The following is a 20,172-nucleotide window of genomic DNA, read 5'->3' on the forward strand; positions in this document are numbered from 1 at the left end:
CAAGGCACCAGATTTCACAGCATCCAGTGAATAAATACTCATTATTATTTAATTCCAATTCTGAAGCAAGGCAGCCCTCATGCTAAGTAATTACAGAAGTACATGACCTTAACAAGACCAGAGAGACCAGAAGACAGAGTTCTATTTATTTCAGATGCCCCTTTTTTGACCTGCATGTCACTGGGCAGTTCAACCTTACTAAGGACACACAGTAGCAATGGGAATTATCATCCAGAGGATGATAAAGAGGTTTTAGCAGCTTGTGATTCTAGCAGAGCCCAAACCAACTGCAAATACTCATTTTTTCCCCTTTCGTGAGCCTTACACAGAAATCCATTTACAAAGAAAATATTGCAACACTGTCTGAACCAAATGCCACCCAACAGGTTAGCACTGTTACAGCAGTGTATGGGATAGAAGATTTTATGACGTATTTCTAAGTCAAAAGTAACACACTGTATGCATCCCTAGAACCATCTCCATTCCCCTGGTATTTGAAAGATCAGAAATCCTTATAGAGAAACGAACAATTACTTGATAACGTAATTCCCAAGTTCAGAGTTCTCTTCTGTTTTCACTGCTGCTTGGCTTTCTTGGGTACCCACAGAACTGCAGTTCTGTCCAGTTGAATCAGGCTCCATCTTAACTTCAAAGAAACAGAACACATTTGAAGACAAAAAGTACCAGCCAGCTTGATAAACAGTGTCTTGTGAGACTCCAGGAAGACTAAGGGTCTTACATAACATCACTTTCTTTGTTGTTTGCATCCCGATTGCGAAGCATGAACAAATTTGACCTTCAATTCTCCTGAAGAGAGCCACCATAACATGTTCCTCCCCCTCCCCCAAATCTCAACATGCTCACATCTCATCCTTTTAAGAAAATCTGCATAACCAATTGCTGCTGTTTTGCATATGACTGCCTGATCTAAACTGAACTGCTGCAAATGTACTTGGCCATTTTGTAAACAAAGAGCTGGATAGAAAGGTACTAAGTTTTAACCAGAAGTGACATCTCAAAGCAATAACTTTTTTGAAGACATCACTGATTCTGACATCTGAACTTTCTCACGTCTGGGACAGAACTCTGGCGAGACAGAAGCAGGAGAGAGACGTCCCCAACCCAGAACATCCAGACAGTCTGGTCATGCTCCTGGGATGGACTGACACAGGACAGTTCTGCATGAACTGGACTCAGCAGTGTCTCAGCTCTGCCCCACGCTTTATTCTGGGAGGTACTGAAAGTACATCTTCCCCCTCTGTGCACACAGACACATGCTGTCTGTATCTAGTACTGCTGGAGAGCAACCTCCAGCACCGCCCACCACAGTCACTGTCTGAGGAACGCAGTCACTGTGACTGAACGCTTGCTGCTCTATGCAGTTCTGCAAATACGGACTGAAACTACAAGTGTTCAAGGTACTCATGGTAGCTTTCTAGGACATCCCCATTTCTCTCCGTACTTGTCTATGCTTTGGCATTTGTTGAGGGGGAAATCAGTGTGATTTCCTAGTCCCCAGGTGCCATTTTAACTTGATTTAAACCCTATTAACAGTGGAAATAAAGGAACCCACAGTCAGAGTCTACTTTCATAGTCAGGCCACTTGCATAAAGCAGCACCAGCTTATTTCTACTACTTATCTTACTGAGAAATTCCTTGTTACCTTTAGTGATGGATACTGTAGAGGGACTAGGGGCAGTCATACTTGCTGCTGTAACAGCTGAAACTGCTGAAACTTTGCTGGTAGAAAGTGACTGTAAAACTGGAGATGAAAAGAAAAACAAGGGGGCAACAAAGAAGAAAAAAAAATCAAATTTCATACACTTTGACAAATAACCATGTTCAGAAGCAACACAATGTTTTTGCAGCACAAAGTTTAGGGATGAATTCCTTGCTACATTTTCTTCTATCTCTACTTCGGACCATGTGTTCCAACAGTGACCAAGTGCTCTTCTGTGTCAAAGGGGATTTTCAAACACCATCTGTCATCCTCCTCTGCCCTTTACCTTTGTTCATAGGCATGAGTATTGTCTGAACACCTCCAGAAGCTGTGTTTACACCGAGCTGTTTAAGCTGGCTGGGAACTGTCAGAACAGCCTGCTGTGGACTAGACTGATTTGAGTGGATTTTTAGCAACCCTGCAAGAAGAACGGAAGACAAAATGTTAAATAAAACACACCAGTTAGTTTATCTCCAGCTACTTCTCTCCCTTTCTGCTTGAGCCAGGATGGCATGTAAACGAGCACTGCCATCCTCTTAACAAGCCACAGTTCTGTGAACTGTCAGGACAAGTTTTTACTGACACAAATGATGGCTGAAACACTGGAGTGCTGCACCAGTGTGCACAGTATTACATGATGCACAGCACTCTGACAGTTGTAAAGCAAGTCTCCTAATTGCCTAAGGAATCTTAAGCAAAACTGATGTAACACAAACCTTTCCACTGAAGCAGGCTCAGCACAGAGTAAAACACTCTTGTCAGAACCAGACCTTGTGCTCAAGGGTCTGGTAAGCCAGTGAACTACAGCTCTGTTGTACTCACACAGCCACTCCCATGGAGGTGTCCCAGTGCTGCAGCATCCACTGCAGTCAGCAGGGCACAATCAACCGTGTTCCAACAAAGTGACAAGGCCAAGGCTGCTGTGCAGCAAGTCTCACGAAGGATGTACCTGAACTGAGTGTTCTGTGTCTTTCTCTAACATGCACTGAATACATCCACAAGGATGGCTTATCAGGTTAGGAAGTACATTAAAGTGGGGACTGAACTAAATCCCTGATTTAAGTCAAGGCCAAAAGAACAAGTAGAACATCCAGATATTAACAGCATTATCAATGGCAGCACTTTGTAACTGTTGGTGGAAATCAGCACAGCTCCAAGTGGTGCCACAGTCCCAACACCTGTCAGCTCTCTCTCCTCCACAATGTGTCATCTCCTTGTGATGACATCCCAAGCCACTACAGCCAACATTAACTCTGTGATTTGGGCCTATGCCCATCCTTTTTACTGGTAAACCAGCTATCTTCCATGTAATTGTATTCAATCTATAGCTAACTTTTCTTCAGATTGTGGAAGTTCATAGCTTTTTATTTTAAAACATTAACAATAATGGATTCCTTAGCTTCATGATGGCAATTTTATACTCATGTTTTGTTTTGAGATAAAGTTCCTTTCTCTTTATATTTTTTTATTATTGTTTAAGAAACATAGTTGCCTTCCAAGTACTAGATATGCAAGGTCTGGTGAAGATGTCTCCTGGTTTTAAAAGATGCCCAGCACTGGTAAGTTAGGCTTTCACCTCCAGGCAAGAAGACTCACCTGGTATTACCCATTCCTTTGTGTATGACATACTGATGTGTCAGGTTAGATGGCAAGGGACCCAACAGCAAAGCCAGTGACAAGAGACCTTTTGAACTAACTATCGGCCTGATGGGTGAGAGACATTGCTTGTTGCAAAACAAGGGAATATTTGAGATTCTTTTCAAAAAGTTACCTTTAAAAACATCAACATTCAGAATTTTAACACAGTTTTGTTTGGGGGTTTTGTTTGTTTGTTAATACATTGAAATAACATGTTTTATAGTCACTGGTTCTTCTGCAATTCTTGAAGGAGTTTTTCACGATGAAGTCAGTGCCTCGGGTTACAAAAAAACCTAAACCAAACCCAAATCTAGATAGCATTCTCATACCTAAATGGGAATTTTAATCTGAAAGCTATTTATTAAGGCATATTTCCTACCAAAAAAAAAGAAAAAAGACACCCTTGTGGCTTTCTTTGCAAAGAGAAAAATACTCAACTGCTTCTTGCAGGATTGTGTCAGTCTTAGCAGTCTATGCTGTTTATTTTCAAGCTCTGCATAAAACACAGTCATAAAAAAGGAGAACTTTGGAAGACTGAGTACAGACGAAACAAGAAGAGCTGCTTCAAAAAGACACTGTCAGATGAACTCAGTGTCACTTATTTTCTCTTTTCTGTATTTTTACTCCACTTTCACTTCACAAAAAACCATTTCAAGTGAACAGAACATGCCAGCGGGTGAATTAATCTAAATGAAAATCTCCAATTTTAACCCATAACACTCAAACGTGCTGTATTTACTCTCCCTCACACAAAAGATACTGGAATACAATAAAACTGAATAAGGAGAACTGCCCTTCACATAAGGGCAAGTCCATCTTTATTACCTCAAAACATCCCAGATCCAGCCTACTTCACTGTACTTAATGGATTTTGACTTCAAAGCCTTCAGTTCCCTCTAATCAACATCTCTCTCCTTTCCAAGCCAAACAGAGCAGATGCGAAGCCTCAGAGACAAATTCTGCTCATTGCAAGTTCTCTGAGTACAGTGGAGTTCCACTCTCACAAACTAATCAAGTCTGTAGTAGTGCTGGTACCTTGATAGTTTCCACATTCAGTGACACATTGTACTCCTGAACAGGCACAATGCATCTTCTAGTGGAATTAAAACTAAAATCCCTCTCCAATACCAAAGGGTAACTTGTTCTATTATTTGTAATAGATACAGTCAGTGCCAAAAGGATGCCAAATTAATTAGACATTTAATTGGCTAAGCCAAAAGTTATGCTCGTAAGATGTTTTAGAAAGCATGACTTTACTTTTACACAGTCGTAAATGCAGGTTACTGTATTCTTCCACTTATAGTGAAGACATCTAAAGAACTCACACCTGGATCCTAACTTTCTCTAGGAAAAGAAGTTTAGTACCTGATACTGTAGCTTTTCCCGTCATAGGCGTTGCAGTAGTCATCAAGGAAGCAACACTTACAACAGTGGAAGTCGCAGTCTTATTCACTACTGATGAAGTAGACTGGCTCTGGCTTACACAGATTTGGTGTTGCTGTCCAGATGTCTTTGTTGCAGGAGTTCCAGGAGATGACGAACTGGAACCTGCATTATCTGTTTGCTGCATAAGAGGCAAGGAGGGATAACAAATTCCCTTTCATGTCATAGATGATTCAACAATTAAACACAATGAGGTAATATCTAGAAGCAGCAAAACCAAGTATTCATCTACCATTCACTGAGAAGCAAGAAGTTCTCAAATTCATGTCCAAAAACCCACACACAATGATGGCACATACAGAATGGAGGCTGTGACAGCACGGTGTCAAATCTCCACTTGTTTAATCTTTGCCTCCCCACAGGTAATAGCAGTGGGGAAGCAAAGATTAGGGGCTAATTGAAAGAAGTAGGCTTGGGGAACCATCAGAGGGAATTACTTTGTTTTGCTGTCTCCTCCCCACCCCATGAACTGCAACTCCACTCCAGGTGGACAACCTGCATCAACTGGATACGTGGCTCCATCCACACACAGGAGCATTCACTCCAGGAATACCAATGTTTTGCTTCCCACCTCCCTCTATGCCAAACCACCTCCTTCCAAGGCTGCAGTGCCAAATCTCCCCTGGGGTGGAGAGCAGTGACATCCTCTGAACACAGCCAGGACCAGGGAGCACAAACTCAGGCTGCTGCTGGCCTCTGAAACCTGTGACAGCACTGTGGAGGAGCTGTGATCTCAGGAGTATTTGTAGTCTGGTTACTACAAATAGGAGCAGACCCACCAGAAAGCTGACTGGGAAGGACACCAACAGTGGAAAAAAGCAGTCCAAGTCCTTTCCTGGGACTGCAGTGGCTGGAGTACAAACACTGCATTACAGAATACTGCAAGGTTGTTTCTCACCTGGGTGACACCATTTGTGGGAAGGGCCACGGCAGGAGCAGCAGTTGTGGTGATAACACCTCCTGATACTCTCAGCACAGTGGTGCCAGGTTTGGAGAGTTGGGATGAGGCAGGTATTGATTTTATAGACCCATCTGATATTTTCACCAGTGATGTCTGTCCACTGGATGAAGCCTTGGAGAAAGAATGCAAAGTAAGGAAAAAAGTCCATTTGTTGAGGTTTTAAATTACTTTAAAAACCAACCCAAAAGGTAAAACCAACAAAACGAAAAAGACAAACGCTTTTTATACTACTAGCAAATATTTTCAAAACACTTTTGGAAAAATCAAATTCTGGCAATAATAGCTGGAACAAAATTATCACCTCAGAAATCAACTTTATCAAACTGTTGACTTTGCAAATATATGCCTATCAATCTTGAATTTTGGATAATCAATTATAGGTACTCTTGGGGAGTTTGAATTTCATAGGGACTACCTGGTAGTTTTTAGAAAAGGAAAGATAGGTTTTTTTTAAAAAGAGGTACTAAACCCAAAGATTTTTAACAGCTTTAGCAGGTGACCCATTTGTAAGGTTCAAATATTTAGACATTTTTGCACCTGACACTGTTCAGTTTTCCAATTCTATTTCACTAAGAAATCCCAGAGCTCATTTACAAACTAAGCTTACACCGCTTGGAAGCTGACCCCCTCTGAGAAGAGAAAGCAAGTTGGAAATCTGTAGTATGATATGCTTTCCTCATCATAGGACAGCCAGCATCATAATTGTACAAAAAAAGCACATCAAACCAAGCAATTATGAAAGGAAAAGCTCTCAGTGTGTGGTCTGTGGTCCCTATACTTTATCTGACAGAACAGTAACTGGTAAGAAAGAACCACATCATTTGCACATTACCTGTGTAAACAGTGCTGTTTTCTGTCCAGTTATTACTTTTAGGGCTTGTCCTTGTGTGGAAGATGCTCCAACTCCTACAGTGCCCTGAACAACTGATGTTGGAGTGAGCTGCTTCCCAGAACTCTGAGGCGAGGGCTGGCCAACCAGAAAGGTGCCCTGATCCAGAAAATAAGTTAGGGAGGTCAGCACTTTGAAACTCACTTAAGAGTCAACAGAAACACAGGATAAAAGCCTGTGGATATAATGCAACAACATTTCATCTTCTGAAGTAAAGTACTGCTAAATACAGTGGACGCTTCTGCACTACAAGCTGGACACAGCCTTCTTGCTACAGAACACTTTCTGATGGAAGCAGATGGGGAGAAGAGGTAAACAGATCTAGGCACCGTAGTCCAAGAATGTTTTGTGCACTACAGAACCACAGGACATCCACCACTGCAGTCAATGTGCTTTAACTGAAATGCTTATGACACTGACCTGGGGTGTCTGCTTCAGGATGTAGGATGTATAGGTGAGGTGCTGTGACAGGTTACTGCTTGTGCTTTGGGTTCCTCCTCCTCCTCCACTACTTGTAGAAGATCCGGACTGAAGACCTGTAACCAGAGGAAAAGGCTTGACCCTCTGGTAATCAGAGTCAGCTGCTAAAGCATCCCTGTACACACAATACTTGAAAACACTTGGCAAGACATTTGGTGCCACATGTTTTGCAGCCAAGGAACATTACTACCCAGTACAGAACAGTTTAGATGTGCTGCTGTGCTCTTACAGCTCAGCAAACACTATGAACAAAAGGAGCTATGAGGGGAGTAAGGAGGGCTGGTGGGCAAGCAAACTTTATCAAATGAAAATGCTATCCAACAGATAACCAGTCTTTTCATCACTCTTTTGCAGGTTATGAATCTGCAGCAAAAGCCCTAAAAATATTTTGAATCCCACTGGTTTCTTAATTTTACTTTCATTGGCTGTTTCAGTGCAATTTTGTTAACAGAATAATGGATACCAAGCACTAATTTGCAGTGGCACTTTGATATTGCTCTGCCTCCAGAAGGAACAAGCTGAACGGTGACTTTTCTTCAGTCTCTCAGTAAGAAATAAGGGTAAAAAAATACTCATGGCTCTGTCACAAAAATCACAAGTATATGATCTTCCACAATGCCTGTGAGATTTTCAAAGCTGGACTGACCCAGCTGCCTCTCTAAATCTCAAACAAAGAGGCTCTCACCACAAGCCCAAAAATACCTTCAGAAAGAGCATCTGCTTCTTCAGTGACATGTACTCTATTGCTGGGTTGCTGATATACATTACACTGAACAATACTTCAGGGAGGCCAAATCAGAGCCGGGAGCAAAACGTTTACACCCAATCCATCTCTCATCCCAAACCAAGTCTCAAGAATGGCATTGAGGAGAAGGTTCATGACCAATCTTTTCATCTACAGAGTCCAAAGCCTGAAGCTTTCCTTCCCTACAGCAACAGCACATTATAAACAAAGCACTGCCCCTCAGAATGATCTTAGCATGTTTTTCTCCAAGTATTTCACAGAAAGTTTGATTCACAAGCCTATTAACAAAAAAAATGTTTCTGCATTGAGAGCACAGCATGAAAAGCAGTTTCATTGAAAACTAAAGCCACTCGTGAGATCTCAGCCTTAAAAAGCACCTCATATGGGTTGTCGTGCACAAAGAAACCCCATCTCATTACTGACTTCCACAGCAGCAGGATGCTTCATAGCAAAAATGGCAAACATATTAATTATGCAGTGATTACATTATTTAACTCATTAAATTTTCCTGCAAGACTAACTAGAATTATTTGTGGCTCGCAGGATGGCTCCTTGGGGTATCAAAAGCAGTTTTCCTTTCCCAGAAGGATTCTTGCTGTTGGTGGTGAGATACAGCTTGGTGCCTGGTGGTAAGTTTGCCAAGTTGGCCAGGTTGGTGGCTGGTAACTGCAGCGTAGCCATCACTAGAAAGAAAGAACAAAAGAAATAAAATTGCTGCTTGCAGAAAGCAAGAAGCACTGAAATCTGCACAGGATGAAAGTACTCGGAGTGACATGCAGCTAGCCTTCAATAATCCCTACTTAGCTGGCCTAACCTCAGATTAACTCCACTACTGATGCACAGAGAGTTTTTTTAATAGGTCTGGAAAAAAAATCTCTCTGTGTGCAGTGCCACTTATGGCTGCAGGCCAAAGCAGCACAGCCATGGGGTCTACAGGCTTCCTCCAGCCCCAGGCACCACACCTCTCTGACAGTTCAGAGCCCCAGCTGGTGTGCTCAGCTAGAGCCAGCTGTGTGCAGACACAGGCAAGGTGCTTCTGCCCATACTCCTGTACCTGTAAGCACTGTGTTGGATGTGAAAATGCAATAGGGACAGACTGGCTCTTGTTGGATTTATGGGGAGCCCTTTGAGCAGCTAAGGACCATAATGCCAGGCAAAAATGTAAGATCTGGCTCCATGAAAGTCTACCAGGTCTCCAGCACATTCCCCAGCGTATCTATCTGATCTCCACTCACAGAGCACTGCATGTTTTAAAGCACTTGTGCTCCCTCTTCCCTATTACAGATAATAAGTTAACATTTTCTTTAATCTCTGTCAGCCTGAACTTTCCTACAGAGCTCTCTACTCATTTTGAAGTTTTTCAACCACACACAGTTATGTTGCAGCTGAATAAATCATTACAGACCCTCAAAGCCTACCCATCATGAGCTATTAAAAGGAGTAAAATTACTCTACCTGAGCCTTGAGATGTACTTTTCTGAGCACCTGTGGAAGAAACCTGTGCCTTTGTTATAGTCTGCACAGGTTGAGCAACAATTGTCCCTCCACCTCCACTCACGATGGCTTTGGCTACACCTTGAGTCACAACCTGCTTCGAACCAACAGCCTTTGCTACTGAAGAGCCAGACTTTGCCACAAGGATCTGGCCACCACTTATAGCCACTGCTTGTTTCACCGTCGACTGTAATGCAGAACCAACCGGGACACCAACCACCTGCAACAAATAAGGGTGGGATGATGTGCTGCTGGCATGGCAATCCTGGTGCACGACCTCCGTCTCCAGATATTTCAGGACACTTCACACATGTCTGGTCACGTACAGAAGTGCTTCATTCAGAAACAAAATTAAATCGGCAAGAGGCCAATCCCAAGTAAAACGATAAACTCTTATACACAATCAGGATTTCAGAGCACCCACAAAAGATTAAGTTCATTCAAATTACAGGGCACTTCCTTTTTTTCTGATACATAAGGAATGGCTTAGTTCCAGCTGAAGATAAAGCTTGCCTTGGCGAATTACAGAGATGCAGAAATTCAGTTTCAACATGTTCATGGGAACAGATTCCCTGGGAAAAGGAAGGCCTCAAAGCCTTCAAAGTAAGGCCACAAAGTGCTTCAATTTTACCTGTTGACAGTAACTGCAGGGAAACATGAGTTTGCATACCTGCTCAAACAGGCAAATAAGGCAGTAAAAAGGACAATGAACTGTTGCAAATGCAAATGAGTATTTACTTATGCAAATGTGAAAGTTCTGTATGTAATCTTTCATTCTTGGCACATCATTTGACTCTATCCATAATGGAAGCAGGCAGGAATAGAGACAATTTCTGACACATCTGTCATCTTGTCACTGCAGTGAGCCTTCTCAGAAGCTGTGTCACTCCCGACATAGCAGGACTGCACTGGCACGACTCCTACAATAAAACACCTGAGTTGCCTCTCAAGTAGGGCCGATTTCACCTAATGCTAGTTCTGGCTCAGTCTCCACCTTGGTCCCTATTTGTCCCGTTCTCTTGTGTTGCAGGACTGCATTCCTAGGAAAGAGAACTGACCTCTTCCAAAAAGACCTGGATGAGTTTCAACAAGACCTGATGATGGCAGTCAGCTTTCTGGGCTAACAGTTCAAAAGCACCTCTGCCACACTGTTGCAGTGGGTTGGACAGAAGCGGGAGATGTCCCTGTACACAACAAAATGCAATAGTGCAGGCCCAGCCTGTTCCCTTCCCAAGAACTACATGGAAGTACAATACCAGTCACTCTGTGCACACAGGGAAACCAGTTAACCATGGTGCTGCCAAAAGAAGCAACCCGAACCCCCTGGGAGAAGCACCAAGTGTTGCAATAAAACCACAAGACAGAGAGCTTGCACCACTCCAGAGATGCCCAAGTGCCTCATACCTTAGACTGTACTGTCCCCTCGCCCGTGCTCACAACTGGCTTCTGTGGAGACAAGGCCAGCATGTGGCTGCCCTTGACTGTGACGTACTGTGGCACCGAGGGCTGCGCCGCGCCTGTCCCCGGGACCTGCGGCTGCTGTGGCAGCTCTCCTGGCTCCTGCTTTATTATCACCTGGTAAACAGGAAGAAATAGCAGTAAGAAAAGCAAACACCTTAAACCTGGGACAGCCTGTCGGCAAGGAAGGGCAGGCAACAGTCATGGTTCTCACCACCACGTAGACTCTAACTCAGGGTTGCTCCCAACACACAAGCGTGTGGGGTGGTGTCTGTACTTACAAAGCATCCCACATTTGAGACATGCTCATAGAAATCAGGGAATTGCTAGTAATATTACAACTACTAGTCATACTGACAAGGGACTTGGCCAGACCTGACTTCTTCAGATCCTGCATCTTAGCATGAAACAACATATTAAAGTTTCAAATTTATAAGCAACTTCCTGTTTGGAGCATGTTCTGAACCTGAATTTTTTATTTCTATCCTGCAAAATTACAACTGATATAATAGCTATAGGTATTGTAAATCATTATAGCTGATGTTATTCTCTTGTGTATGTTTTATGTTTCTCTGGGATAGGCCCTACATCTAATCTCTAAGGGCAGCAACTGAAATAAGGATGTTTTGTGGGGGGAGGTTTGTGTTAGACTGCTGCAGGTACTGTAACTGGTAGGAAACATTCTTCCACCTTTTACTTGGATCACTTAATATTGCCAGAAACAAGTTTAAATTCTAGAGAGTAGCATTTAAGGAAACATAATCAGAAGTGGCAATGTCTGAGATTTAGAAATCACGGTACCATTTTTTAAGAAGCTTCTGACAGATCTACTACAGTTTAGAAAAGGCAACTCAGAAAGAACCGTGTCTTGCAGAATATACCATCTAAAGAGTCTTTCTGCTGTGCCTTTTGCAATCGGATATGTCTGTCTCGTATTGGCCTCATAAGTCACCAGCGTGCCTGTAACAGGTGTGGATAGAGCCTTCCCAAATCTTCGTTCGCGAAGCCCAGCCATGATAGATCCTACCAAAATAGCTTTTAAAATATCAGCCTCAATACAACAGCAATTCAAAGGAAAAACAGACAAGATGAAAGAGGCAATAAAAGGAAAGATCACAGGTACAGCAGAGTTACAGGGAAAGAAAAGAATACAAGACACATTTCTGAAAGGTGCTAGAGAGCTCTTGTCAGCAAGACACATTGGTTCCAGTAAGTTCTACAGGCACTGGAGTTACATGATCAGTGGCACAAGTCAGGCATGAAATGACACTATTGGGCTCCTTGTCCCACCACAAAAGCCAGGAGAAATACCTTTGTAAAAGCTCCAAGTCCTCCAGTGACCGATTTGGGGCTTTGCACCTTGGAATGACTCCCAATGGGACAAAGGGGTGGCATCGTGGCAAAAAGAGAATCCTCCTGCTGTGAATAAGAAGACATGGTGCAAAAATCAGTGGAATACAAGAAATAAAACAACTGACTGTTAATAAAGGGCAGCATGGACCATATAGGTAGGCCAAATTACCTGTGCAAATCAGATATTTCCAAAATCAGTCAACACTTAAGTAAAAGGAGTCTAATTTACTTAACACAACCTACAAAGCAAATTTTATTTGGAAAGTTACATCTCCAACAGCAGTAACTGTTTCTTACCATATCACACACAGGCAATAGGAATATACTTGTTTTCAGATCAGCTTTTAATATGTTTTATGTAAAATTAAAGTAGGCTTAAGGGGGATCTTTACAATGCATATAAATACCAGATGAGAAGGTATAATGAAGGTCAAGCCAATCAACACTCAGTGGTATCCTGTGAAAGGACTGAGTCAATGGGCACAAACTGAAATACAGGAAATTATAAGAAAAATGTTGTTGTTGTTGATGCTGATCAAACAAAGTAACAGGCTGCCCAGAGAGGTTGTGGACTCTCCAGCCCTGGAGATACTCAAAACTCAACTGGACATGTTCTCAAGCAACCTGCTCTATTTGACACTCCTTTTAGCAGTGGAGTTGGACTGGATGGTGTCCAGAGATCCCTGCCAACCTCAGTCATTCTGTGATTCCATACACAATCTCAGAGAAGGAAGACAGTCAAAGAAGAAACAAGTTATGGAGGGGAAAAATAGTTTCTCAGATGAATTTATGCTCTCCTCTAACTGGAACGATGCAATGGCACGTGGTCTTTCCTGGAAACTACAAAGTTGTATAACTAAATAGAATAAAAAAACCCACAAAAAACCAAAACATTTCCACACTTGCAAAATCATGCACGTGGCATTTCTGGATCTGAGGCTGGTAGAGAAGTCAAATGCCTTAGAGGAAGTTTGTTACAGTACAATTTGTCTCTTTTACAACCAATGTGAACTCCAAAGCCATGGTTTCACAATCATTTGGCCCATCCTTGGGTTGGACCATGATCAGAAATCAAGCCCTCAGACTCCAATCTAATACTCTTGACATCTTCCTTGTACTGACACATGTGGCTGAAAACACATTAGTTTTCAAGCAGATTGGTTGTCTGCTCTGGTTCACCACATCCCCATTTGCTACCAGTTGTGCACAATGGTGAAGACAAGTGCGAAGACAAGGCTAGAGGCATAACCAGTCCTCCCAACAGCAGCTGCATACCGGGCATTTTAGAGTGGATGAAGAAATGCAGCCCTTTAAAGAAACCATAAAATTACAGCTTTTCACCGACCGGAAGACAAACAGGAATGTATTTTGGTTTACAGAAGTATGGTTTTAATGTATTTTTAAAAATATTTAATATTTAAATATATTAATTTTATTTTATTATTTATTTACTATATATAATTTATTAATAGTGTAATTAATTTAAATATTTAAATATATTAAATAAAGGTTTAGACTTTGTCCTGGAAATACAGAATGCAAGTGTTACTAATAACATGCCTACTTTGACTCACTGAAAACCTTTCAGAAAGAACTGTCCCAAATCAGTGAAAAATAAAGACCAATGAATGATTTTCAACACAGTTCAGTGAAATCCACCTGAGCAGACAGGCTTTTAAAAGCTGACTAGCTGGCTGCACACCTAACACTTAAAATGCTACTGCAAACAAACTGCTCCAGACAACAATCGTCTTTTTCCCTAACAGACATAGGAAGAATCTCAGTTCCAAAGGAAAGTGATTTGCTCTCTGCAGGCTGACTGGTAAACCTTTCCCCCACCACATCCTGCATTAATATTGTGGCTTGGAGACAGGGAAACGCTCCTGTTTTCAGCAGCACACCCACCAGCTGCTTTCAGAGCCTTGCTGACGCCACTTCCCTGCCAGAAATATCATTCCTAGCACAAGATGTGGGAGAGATTTTATGTGAGACAGTTCAGCTCTGCACCTTTTGCGCTTTGCAGATCAGAAGAACTGTATCTATCGCTGTTTGTTTACACATCCAAATGTTACTCCACTGTTTACACAAACATTTTTCTGAATGCAGGCAGTTGTAAAACCACTAAATGAGCTATTTTCAGGCTGCTAGGAGCAGCTGCTGAACGAAAGTAATGAACAGAATGAAGGTTTTGAGGTAGGCATCTCTGGTTTAATCACACTCTGTCACTAACTGAGTGAAGAAGATCAAAGTAAGCTAGAGACTTTTTGAAAGGTAAGACATTTTGGGAGCTATGCCTTCCATGGGTTTCTTTGTAGAAAAGCAGAAGAGCAGTGCCTTTAACAGACGTGTAGGCAAGTCTAATTAGAGCTGCATGAAGTGACACTATCATCTTGTATAACCACCATGTTCTCATATGGCTCCATCTGCTAGACACAGTAAACCTTCACATGAAATAACAATCAAAGGAACTTTCCTGAAATGCAGAACTTCTGATGTTAAAAAGCCCTATTTAATAGGAAGCTGGACTTTAAATGGGAAGTACGCACCTAATGACAACATTACCTTGACAGCTGAGGTAACAAAACTGCTCCCATGGGTCTTTGACACAGGAGATCCAGTCCCGTGAGAGGCCTGGCAGACACTGCTCAGTTTGCTGGTTGGGCTCCCTGCGCACCAGGAAATAAAGCAGATGTCAGGTGAGGGCCAGGGAGTGGAGCCACTGCACACATGAAACCTCTTCTAGCAAGAAACACAGCACTGCATTTCGACTGTATTGTCCAGGAGGTACATCAGTGGCAGCTGGCACGGGCACAAAACAAATCCACTACCGCATTTCCACCTGCAGAATCCATGCCCCAGAGAAGGTACTCTCCACCCAGAGCTCTGTGTGATGCAAGTAAAAGGTCAGGCACCCTTCCTGGGTGGCTGAGAATATTGGATACAGGTGCAAATATGTGAAATTAGGGCAGTGAATGAACCACCAGTTGGAACTTGCTGCTGCAGATGTAAAGTCCTCTGCTGCCCAGAAGCCATCTGAACCTACACTAGCCTTAGACACTGGCATGGAGGAAGGCTTGGAGTGGGAAGGGAAAGGAAGGCCAGAAAAGGAGGGAGACAAAGTGAGGAGTAACAAGCAGAAGGGACAGAGTGAGTAGGATAAAGGAAGAAACAGAAATTAGGAATTTTTTAGGGTCCTCAGTGGAAGACTGCTCTTGCTAAACTGACAGATGGATACATGTGCCACAGCAGTCTCCTGACTCCCAAGATGCATGGGGGTTCAGTAGTAAACTTACCCTGCATTTTCAGAGTGTGTACACCACACTGCAGCTCAGCAGTTTTGTTACTGCTGCTATTGGGTTGGGTTGTTAGTTTTGTTTGTTCGAGAGACACCAAAGTCATGCATTACACTCAAGAAAACAATTATTAGTCTCTCATACAGTTGTACTACAATCTGCATTTAAGTTTAGAAGTAAATGAGCAGCCATTTCTGAAAATACAGGCTTTGGGAAGGCTGGCTTTCAGAGACCATGAAGATCTTGCCCCTCTTTTTAAATATGATCTGCAGCCTTACCAGAAACATCCCAGTGACTTTGTCTGAGAAAAACACAGTCCAGCCTGGCTGCTGCTGCCAAAAAGCCAGTTCCACATATCCTCTTGCTCCCTCACACAGGGTCTAGTGATGAGGCTCTCTGACAAGAAAACTGGCAGGCCAGTCTGTACTTACATTACACTACTGTGGTGGGAAACTGCACCTTTAATGGCACCAAGACTTGTATGTCCAAACCATCTGGTGCATCTACAGACGTTATCCTCCGTGTACAAACCTCTACTGGAAGAGCTCAGAAGTTACCCAAACCATAATAAACCACTTAGGCAGAGTACACAGTCAGGCTGGAGGTAAGGAAACAGAGAAGAAAAAAGGCAGAAACCACCCAGCCAACCAAAAAACCCCAATTAATCAAACCCTATAAGTGAAACAGCTTCAGTATTACCAAGAACACCACAAAACATAATTTAAAAATCCAGTTATGACTATGCTCCCCCTACCAATTTTCTCTGTGATGAAGTTAAAATGAACACGACAGCTACGTTCCCTTAGATAAAGGGTGGAACTTTAAAAAGTAGAATTCTTGCACTTTCCAACCCCACCCAGCAAACAGTTTGTGTTACATGGATGCTGCACTTCCTCACAAGGCTCTGGGCATTCTTCTGAGATGCTGGGAAGCACACATATATACAAACAAGCGTGTTTTAAAATAGCAGTTCCTGGCCAAAAATCACAACAAATAAATGACTTCAGAGGGACCTTTCCTCCAGCCCTGACACAAAGATTATCCATTGACTCCAATGCCCATCACCTGTGTCCTGCAGTTCAGTCCTCCCCCTGACCCCAGGTTTTTGTCACCACTGAGGGAATCCAGTTAGAGGAATCCAAACTGGCTGGAATTGAACCAGATAAAAGCTGAGAGCAGTAACAAACAGCCATGGTGTTCTCCTGGTAAGTGGGGTTTAAGCACTTCAACACACCCACTGCACCCCACACTGGGACCTACAACTGATATGCCAGGCACTGCAAGCTCTCCATGCTTTTTGCCCACCTGCATGATACAGTTGTCACCCAAGCACCTTCGTGCTGTTTCTGTCTAAATCTGTGCCCCACTGTTTACACCACTTTCCCCTCTTTCCTTTTTTCCTGTGAAGAACAGGCTCTCTTTGAAGAGATGTCTGTGATTTTCTATTTGGCCTTACATTGTGCTGTTTCCTAAGGGAAGTTATGCTCAAGTCTGAGATATCCTTAACCATGTCACACAGGCCAGCTGTGCAAACCAACCACACTTTCCTCTTTCTCTGGAGAGTACTCTTCCATCTTCACAAGCTGAAATACTGCTGTTATACCGATCATTTTAAAGAGAGAATAAACTTGAGTGTGTAAGACTGAGCCACTGCCTTCTATGATCACACTACACACCTGTGCTTGTGGCTGCTGCTCCAACCATCTGTCCAGGCTTGTCCACAATAATATACGGATTATTAATGACTGAACTAGCAGAGCCTTGCTTCATGTGCACCGGAGTGGATGTTGGGGTACGAGGTAGCGGAGATGGACTAGGGGTCGATATTGGAGAACCTTAAGAAAAAAAGTCCAATGCTTCTGGCTTGTAAATGTTGTAAGGACATAAAAACACGGCAATAGTAGTACTTTGTAAAACAGCTTAGAAAAGGAACATTTTTTGAGGAGGTATTTCCCAGCCTGAGCAAGATCACAGGACTTGGAGAAGGAAAGAAGAGACAGAAGGAAGGGAAAAGTCATCTAAAGCACTGTGGCTCATACCTGCCCTGGATATGATCTGTCTACCAGGACAAGCAGGGTTCCAAGGGAACTTGAGAAGCCATCTGGTCCATTCCTGAATCCTGAGGGGCATTACCTACATCAGTCTCACTGCCAAGACCAGTGCACCCAAGGAGATGAAGGAAGAGAGCTAAGCTCTCCTTCCCTTGTGCAGCCCATGGCCTTTTGGGAACTAAGCAGTTCATCAGGCAGCCATGAGCACTCTAGTCCCTTCACTGCTCTCACTACAGCAGAAAACTTTGAAATCAAACTGTAAAACATGCAACTTCTGGGTAACAGCACCAAGAGAGAGAAAAACTAGAGAGGAAAAAAGCTGCATGAAGGGGTAAACAAGAAATACAGAGAAAAGGATAGGCAAGGAAGTGATCAGAGAACAGAGACAGCAGCAAGCACCAAGCTTCAACCACCTAATCTACTTTCTTGGCAGTGATTGACAATTAAAACAGAACATAAATGTTCATCAAATACAATTCCCATGTCTTCTAAACTGTTTTAAAATCTGAAAGGGGTAGCACTTCTCAGCAGACAGCAGAACCTTGGAAAAATATTCAGCAGAGCAACATTTAAATAGCAAAGATCAGGAGACAATAGTCCAAGGATTTTAAGAAAGATAGGATGGCCCCTGCAATTCTTGCTTTCTGGGAAGCCTTGGGAAAAGAGGATCAAGAGAAGAGCTTATAAAGAAAGAAAGCACCACTTGGCATCGGTTCAAATGTAGATCAACCTGAGTACAGTTTTAAGATGTCAAGGAAAAATATTGAAATTTAGTTAAAAAAAAGCAAACAAACCAGACAAACTTTAAGAAAATTATCTGGGAGCAGATCATCAGAAATATCACATATGCTGATAACTGGTACTTCGTCTTCTCTACCCTGCAGATCAGAAAATGAAGAGATGCAACAGGTCATCTTTCAGCTTCACAGCAAGTACCGTGGTGACCTGCACATTAATACTGTCTGATGTAAAACATCATCCAGTGGATGGCGTCATGACCAGGCAGGGAAGGGACCACAGGTGAAATGAGCAAAACAGCACCTTGACTGTGTTTGGTTCAGAAGCTGTCACACTGCTCCCTGCAGTCAGCTGGCAATTTAATCCAACACAGTGTGGACTTCTGGAAAAGGAAGACCAAAGCTGCTCCACCTCAGGAGATATGGCAAGCACAAGAGGGCTATTTGAGTCTACAAGGTTGAAACTAATTATTTGCCCAATAATCAGGAAAAAAAAAATTCTTGTTAATCCATTCCAGCTTTCTGAAAGCAGGAGGGAGAAGAATGGCTTCTTCCTACATAAAAATACTACACATGGAAGATGTGTCCTTGCCTGGGCCTTTCTGTGGGTAGCAGTCCAGTTCAAGACCATTTATTTCATACTTAGAAGCGCTCAAGAACAGGGAGAGAACAGCTCTCATCCTGCTTTTTATCTGTTGTGAAACATTCCACACTTGTATTTTTTTCCTTGAGCATTCAGAAATGTTTAGCTCCTTATTCTAGCATTTCCTACTGCCTGATGTTCAAAGATTGGCAGGAAATCAGGGGAAGGACACAAAACAAGTCCAACTGGTTCCCTCTCTTTTTTTCCAGGGGAAAGCACTCAGGGAAGTAAACTAACATTCACCTGATACAATCTTGCAACTCATGGTGATAGGCTGGAAGGATTTTCCTGGTGACTCTGCAGGGCTTGGACTCTGACCTTGAGGCACTATTTTACAGCTAGCTGCAATGGGTTGAAAGGCTGAATTTCCATGAGAGCCAAAGGCAACTTTCTGTGTGGCTAACTTGGTGGGAGTCCGTTCTATCGAAGATGGCAGGGAATAAAACGCGGCATGTCTTTCGGTTTCAGCATTCCCAGAGAATCCTGATTAAAACAGGGAAAAGAACAGAAATAGTTCTTAGGCTGACACATCTAATTCCTAACTGTGCTTCTCTACAAAAACAAAACTCAGGTATGACAAACATGTTCTTGAAGGAAGGAAAGAGAAGGAACTGGTGGAAGCGTTGAACCAGGATAAAGTGGGAAAAGGGGATTCCTCCTGTGCAACCCCATTGAACTTGTTGGAACAGAATAAAATGACAGCATGCACAGCCTGTTCAGCTGTGGCCACTTCTTATACATCTTCTTGGAATGACCCTTCCACTGACCAAAAGCTGCTGGTAGTTTCAAGTGTCCTCAGTTAGGGCTCCACAGGACTAAGGCTGGGTCTCCCTCACAGAGAATCTCACAGTGCATATTCTGGAGTAAGAGCACAAGGAGACCACTTACTGCCTTCTGCGATGAGTTAAGGAATCCACCTTATTTGATGTAGGAGATCAATTAACCTGGAGCTGCTGAGAGAAGCCACTGTGTGTTAGTGTAAGGAGGAGGCAAGTCTCCTTCCTTCGTGTTGGCTGTAGCACTGCTCACCTAAAGGCGCTGCAAATCCTCCTGCTTGAATAAAAACCCTGTGCATTTAAAATTTGGTTGTGTTTGTCCTTTTTTTGGCCACAAGAAAAAAAAAAATATTTAAACAGCAGACATTCTTGCTGAACTCACACTACCAGTGGCATCATGGCACCTACCAGGAAATACACCATGCAAGGCACCAGCTCACAGCCATTCCTTGAGTACAGGAATGTTGGGATAAATCAATAAAAGTATCAGA

General features: G+C 42.8%; 1 protein-coding gene across 10 annotated transcripts in view; it reads right to left on the minus strand.

Moving 5' to 3' along the window:
* Nucleotides 1-20,172, minus strand: part of YEATS2 (YEATS domain containing 2) — a 68,712-nt gene that overhangs the window by 32,910 nt on the left and 15,630 nt on the right. For 5 of the 10 annotated variants that reach the window (XR_001921991.2, XM_018083124.2, XM_018083122.2 and 2 more), the window contains 14 exons: nucleotides 19,149-19,388; nucleotides 17,151-17,309; nucleotides 14,744-14,847; nucleotides 12,140-12,247; nucleotides 10,775-10,945; nucleotides 9,332-9,590; nucleotides 8,398-8,559; nucleotides 7,072-7,187; nucleotides 6,595-6,750; nucleotides 5,700-5,873; nucleotides 4,724-4,922; nucleotides 2,007-2,138; nucleotides 1,664-1,762; nucleotides 535-646 (listed from right to left, as the gene is read on the minus strand). Coding sequence is in view for 9 of the 10 variants with exons in the window: in XM_018083124.2 (XP_017938613.2) it covers nucleotides 535-646; nucleotides 1,664-1,762; nucleotides 2,007-2,138; nucleotides 4,724-4,922; nucleotides 5,700-5,873; nucleotides 6,595-6,750; nucleotides 7,072-7,187; nucleotides 8,398-8,559; nucleotides 9,332-9,590; nucleotides 10,775-10,945; nucleotides 12,140-12,247; nucleotides 14,744-14,847; nucleotides 17,151-17,309; nucleotides 19,149-19,388 (2,191 nt within the window). In the remaining variant the exon portion in view is untranslated. Of the gene's footprint in view, nucleotides 1-534; nucleotides 647-1,663; nucleotides 1,763-2,006; nucleotides 2,139-4,723; nucleotides 4,923-5,699; nucleotides 5,874-6,594; nucleotides 6,751-7,071; nucleotides 7,188-8,397; nucleotides 8,560-9,331; nucleotides 9,591-10,774; nucleotides 10,946-12,139; nucleotides 12,248-14,743; nucleotides 14,848-17,150; nucleotides 17,310-19,148; nucleotides 19,389-20,172 lie in introns of those variants that run through there. The other 5 variants (XM_018083123.2, XM_025896146.2, XM_018083126.2 and 2 more) reach the window with 5 other exon arrangements.

The sequence above is a fragment of the Manacus vitellinus genome, unplaced genomic scaffold, assembly GCF_001715985.3.
Source record: "Manacus vitellinus isolate BGI_N305 unplaced genomic scaffold, ASM171598v3 scaffold_60_pilon, whole genome shotgun sequence".
In the NCBI taxonomy this organism is placed as follows: domain Eukaryota; kingdom Metazoa; phylum Chordata; class Aves; order Passeriformes; family Pipridae; genus Manacus; species Manacus vitellinus.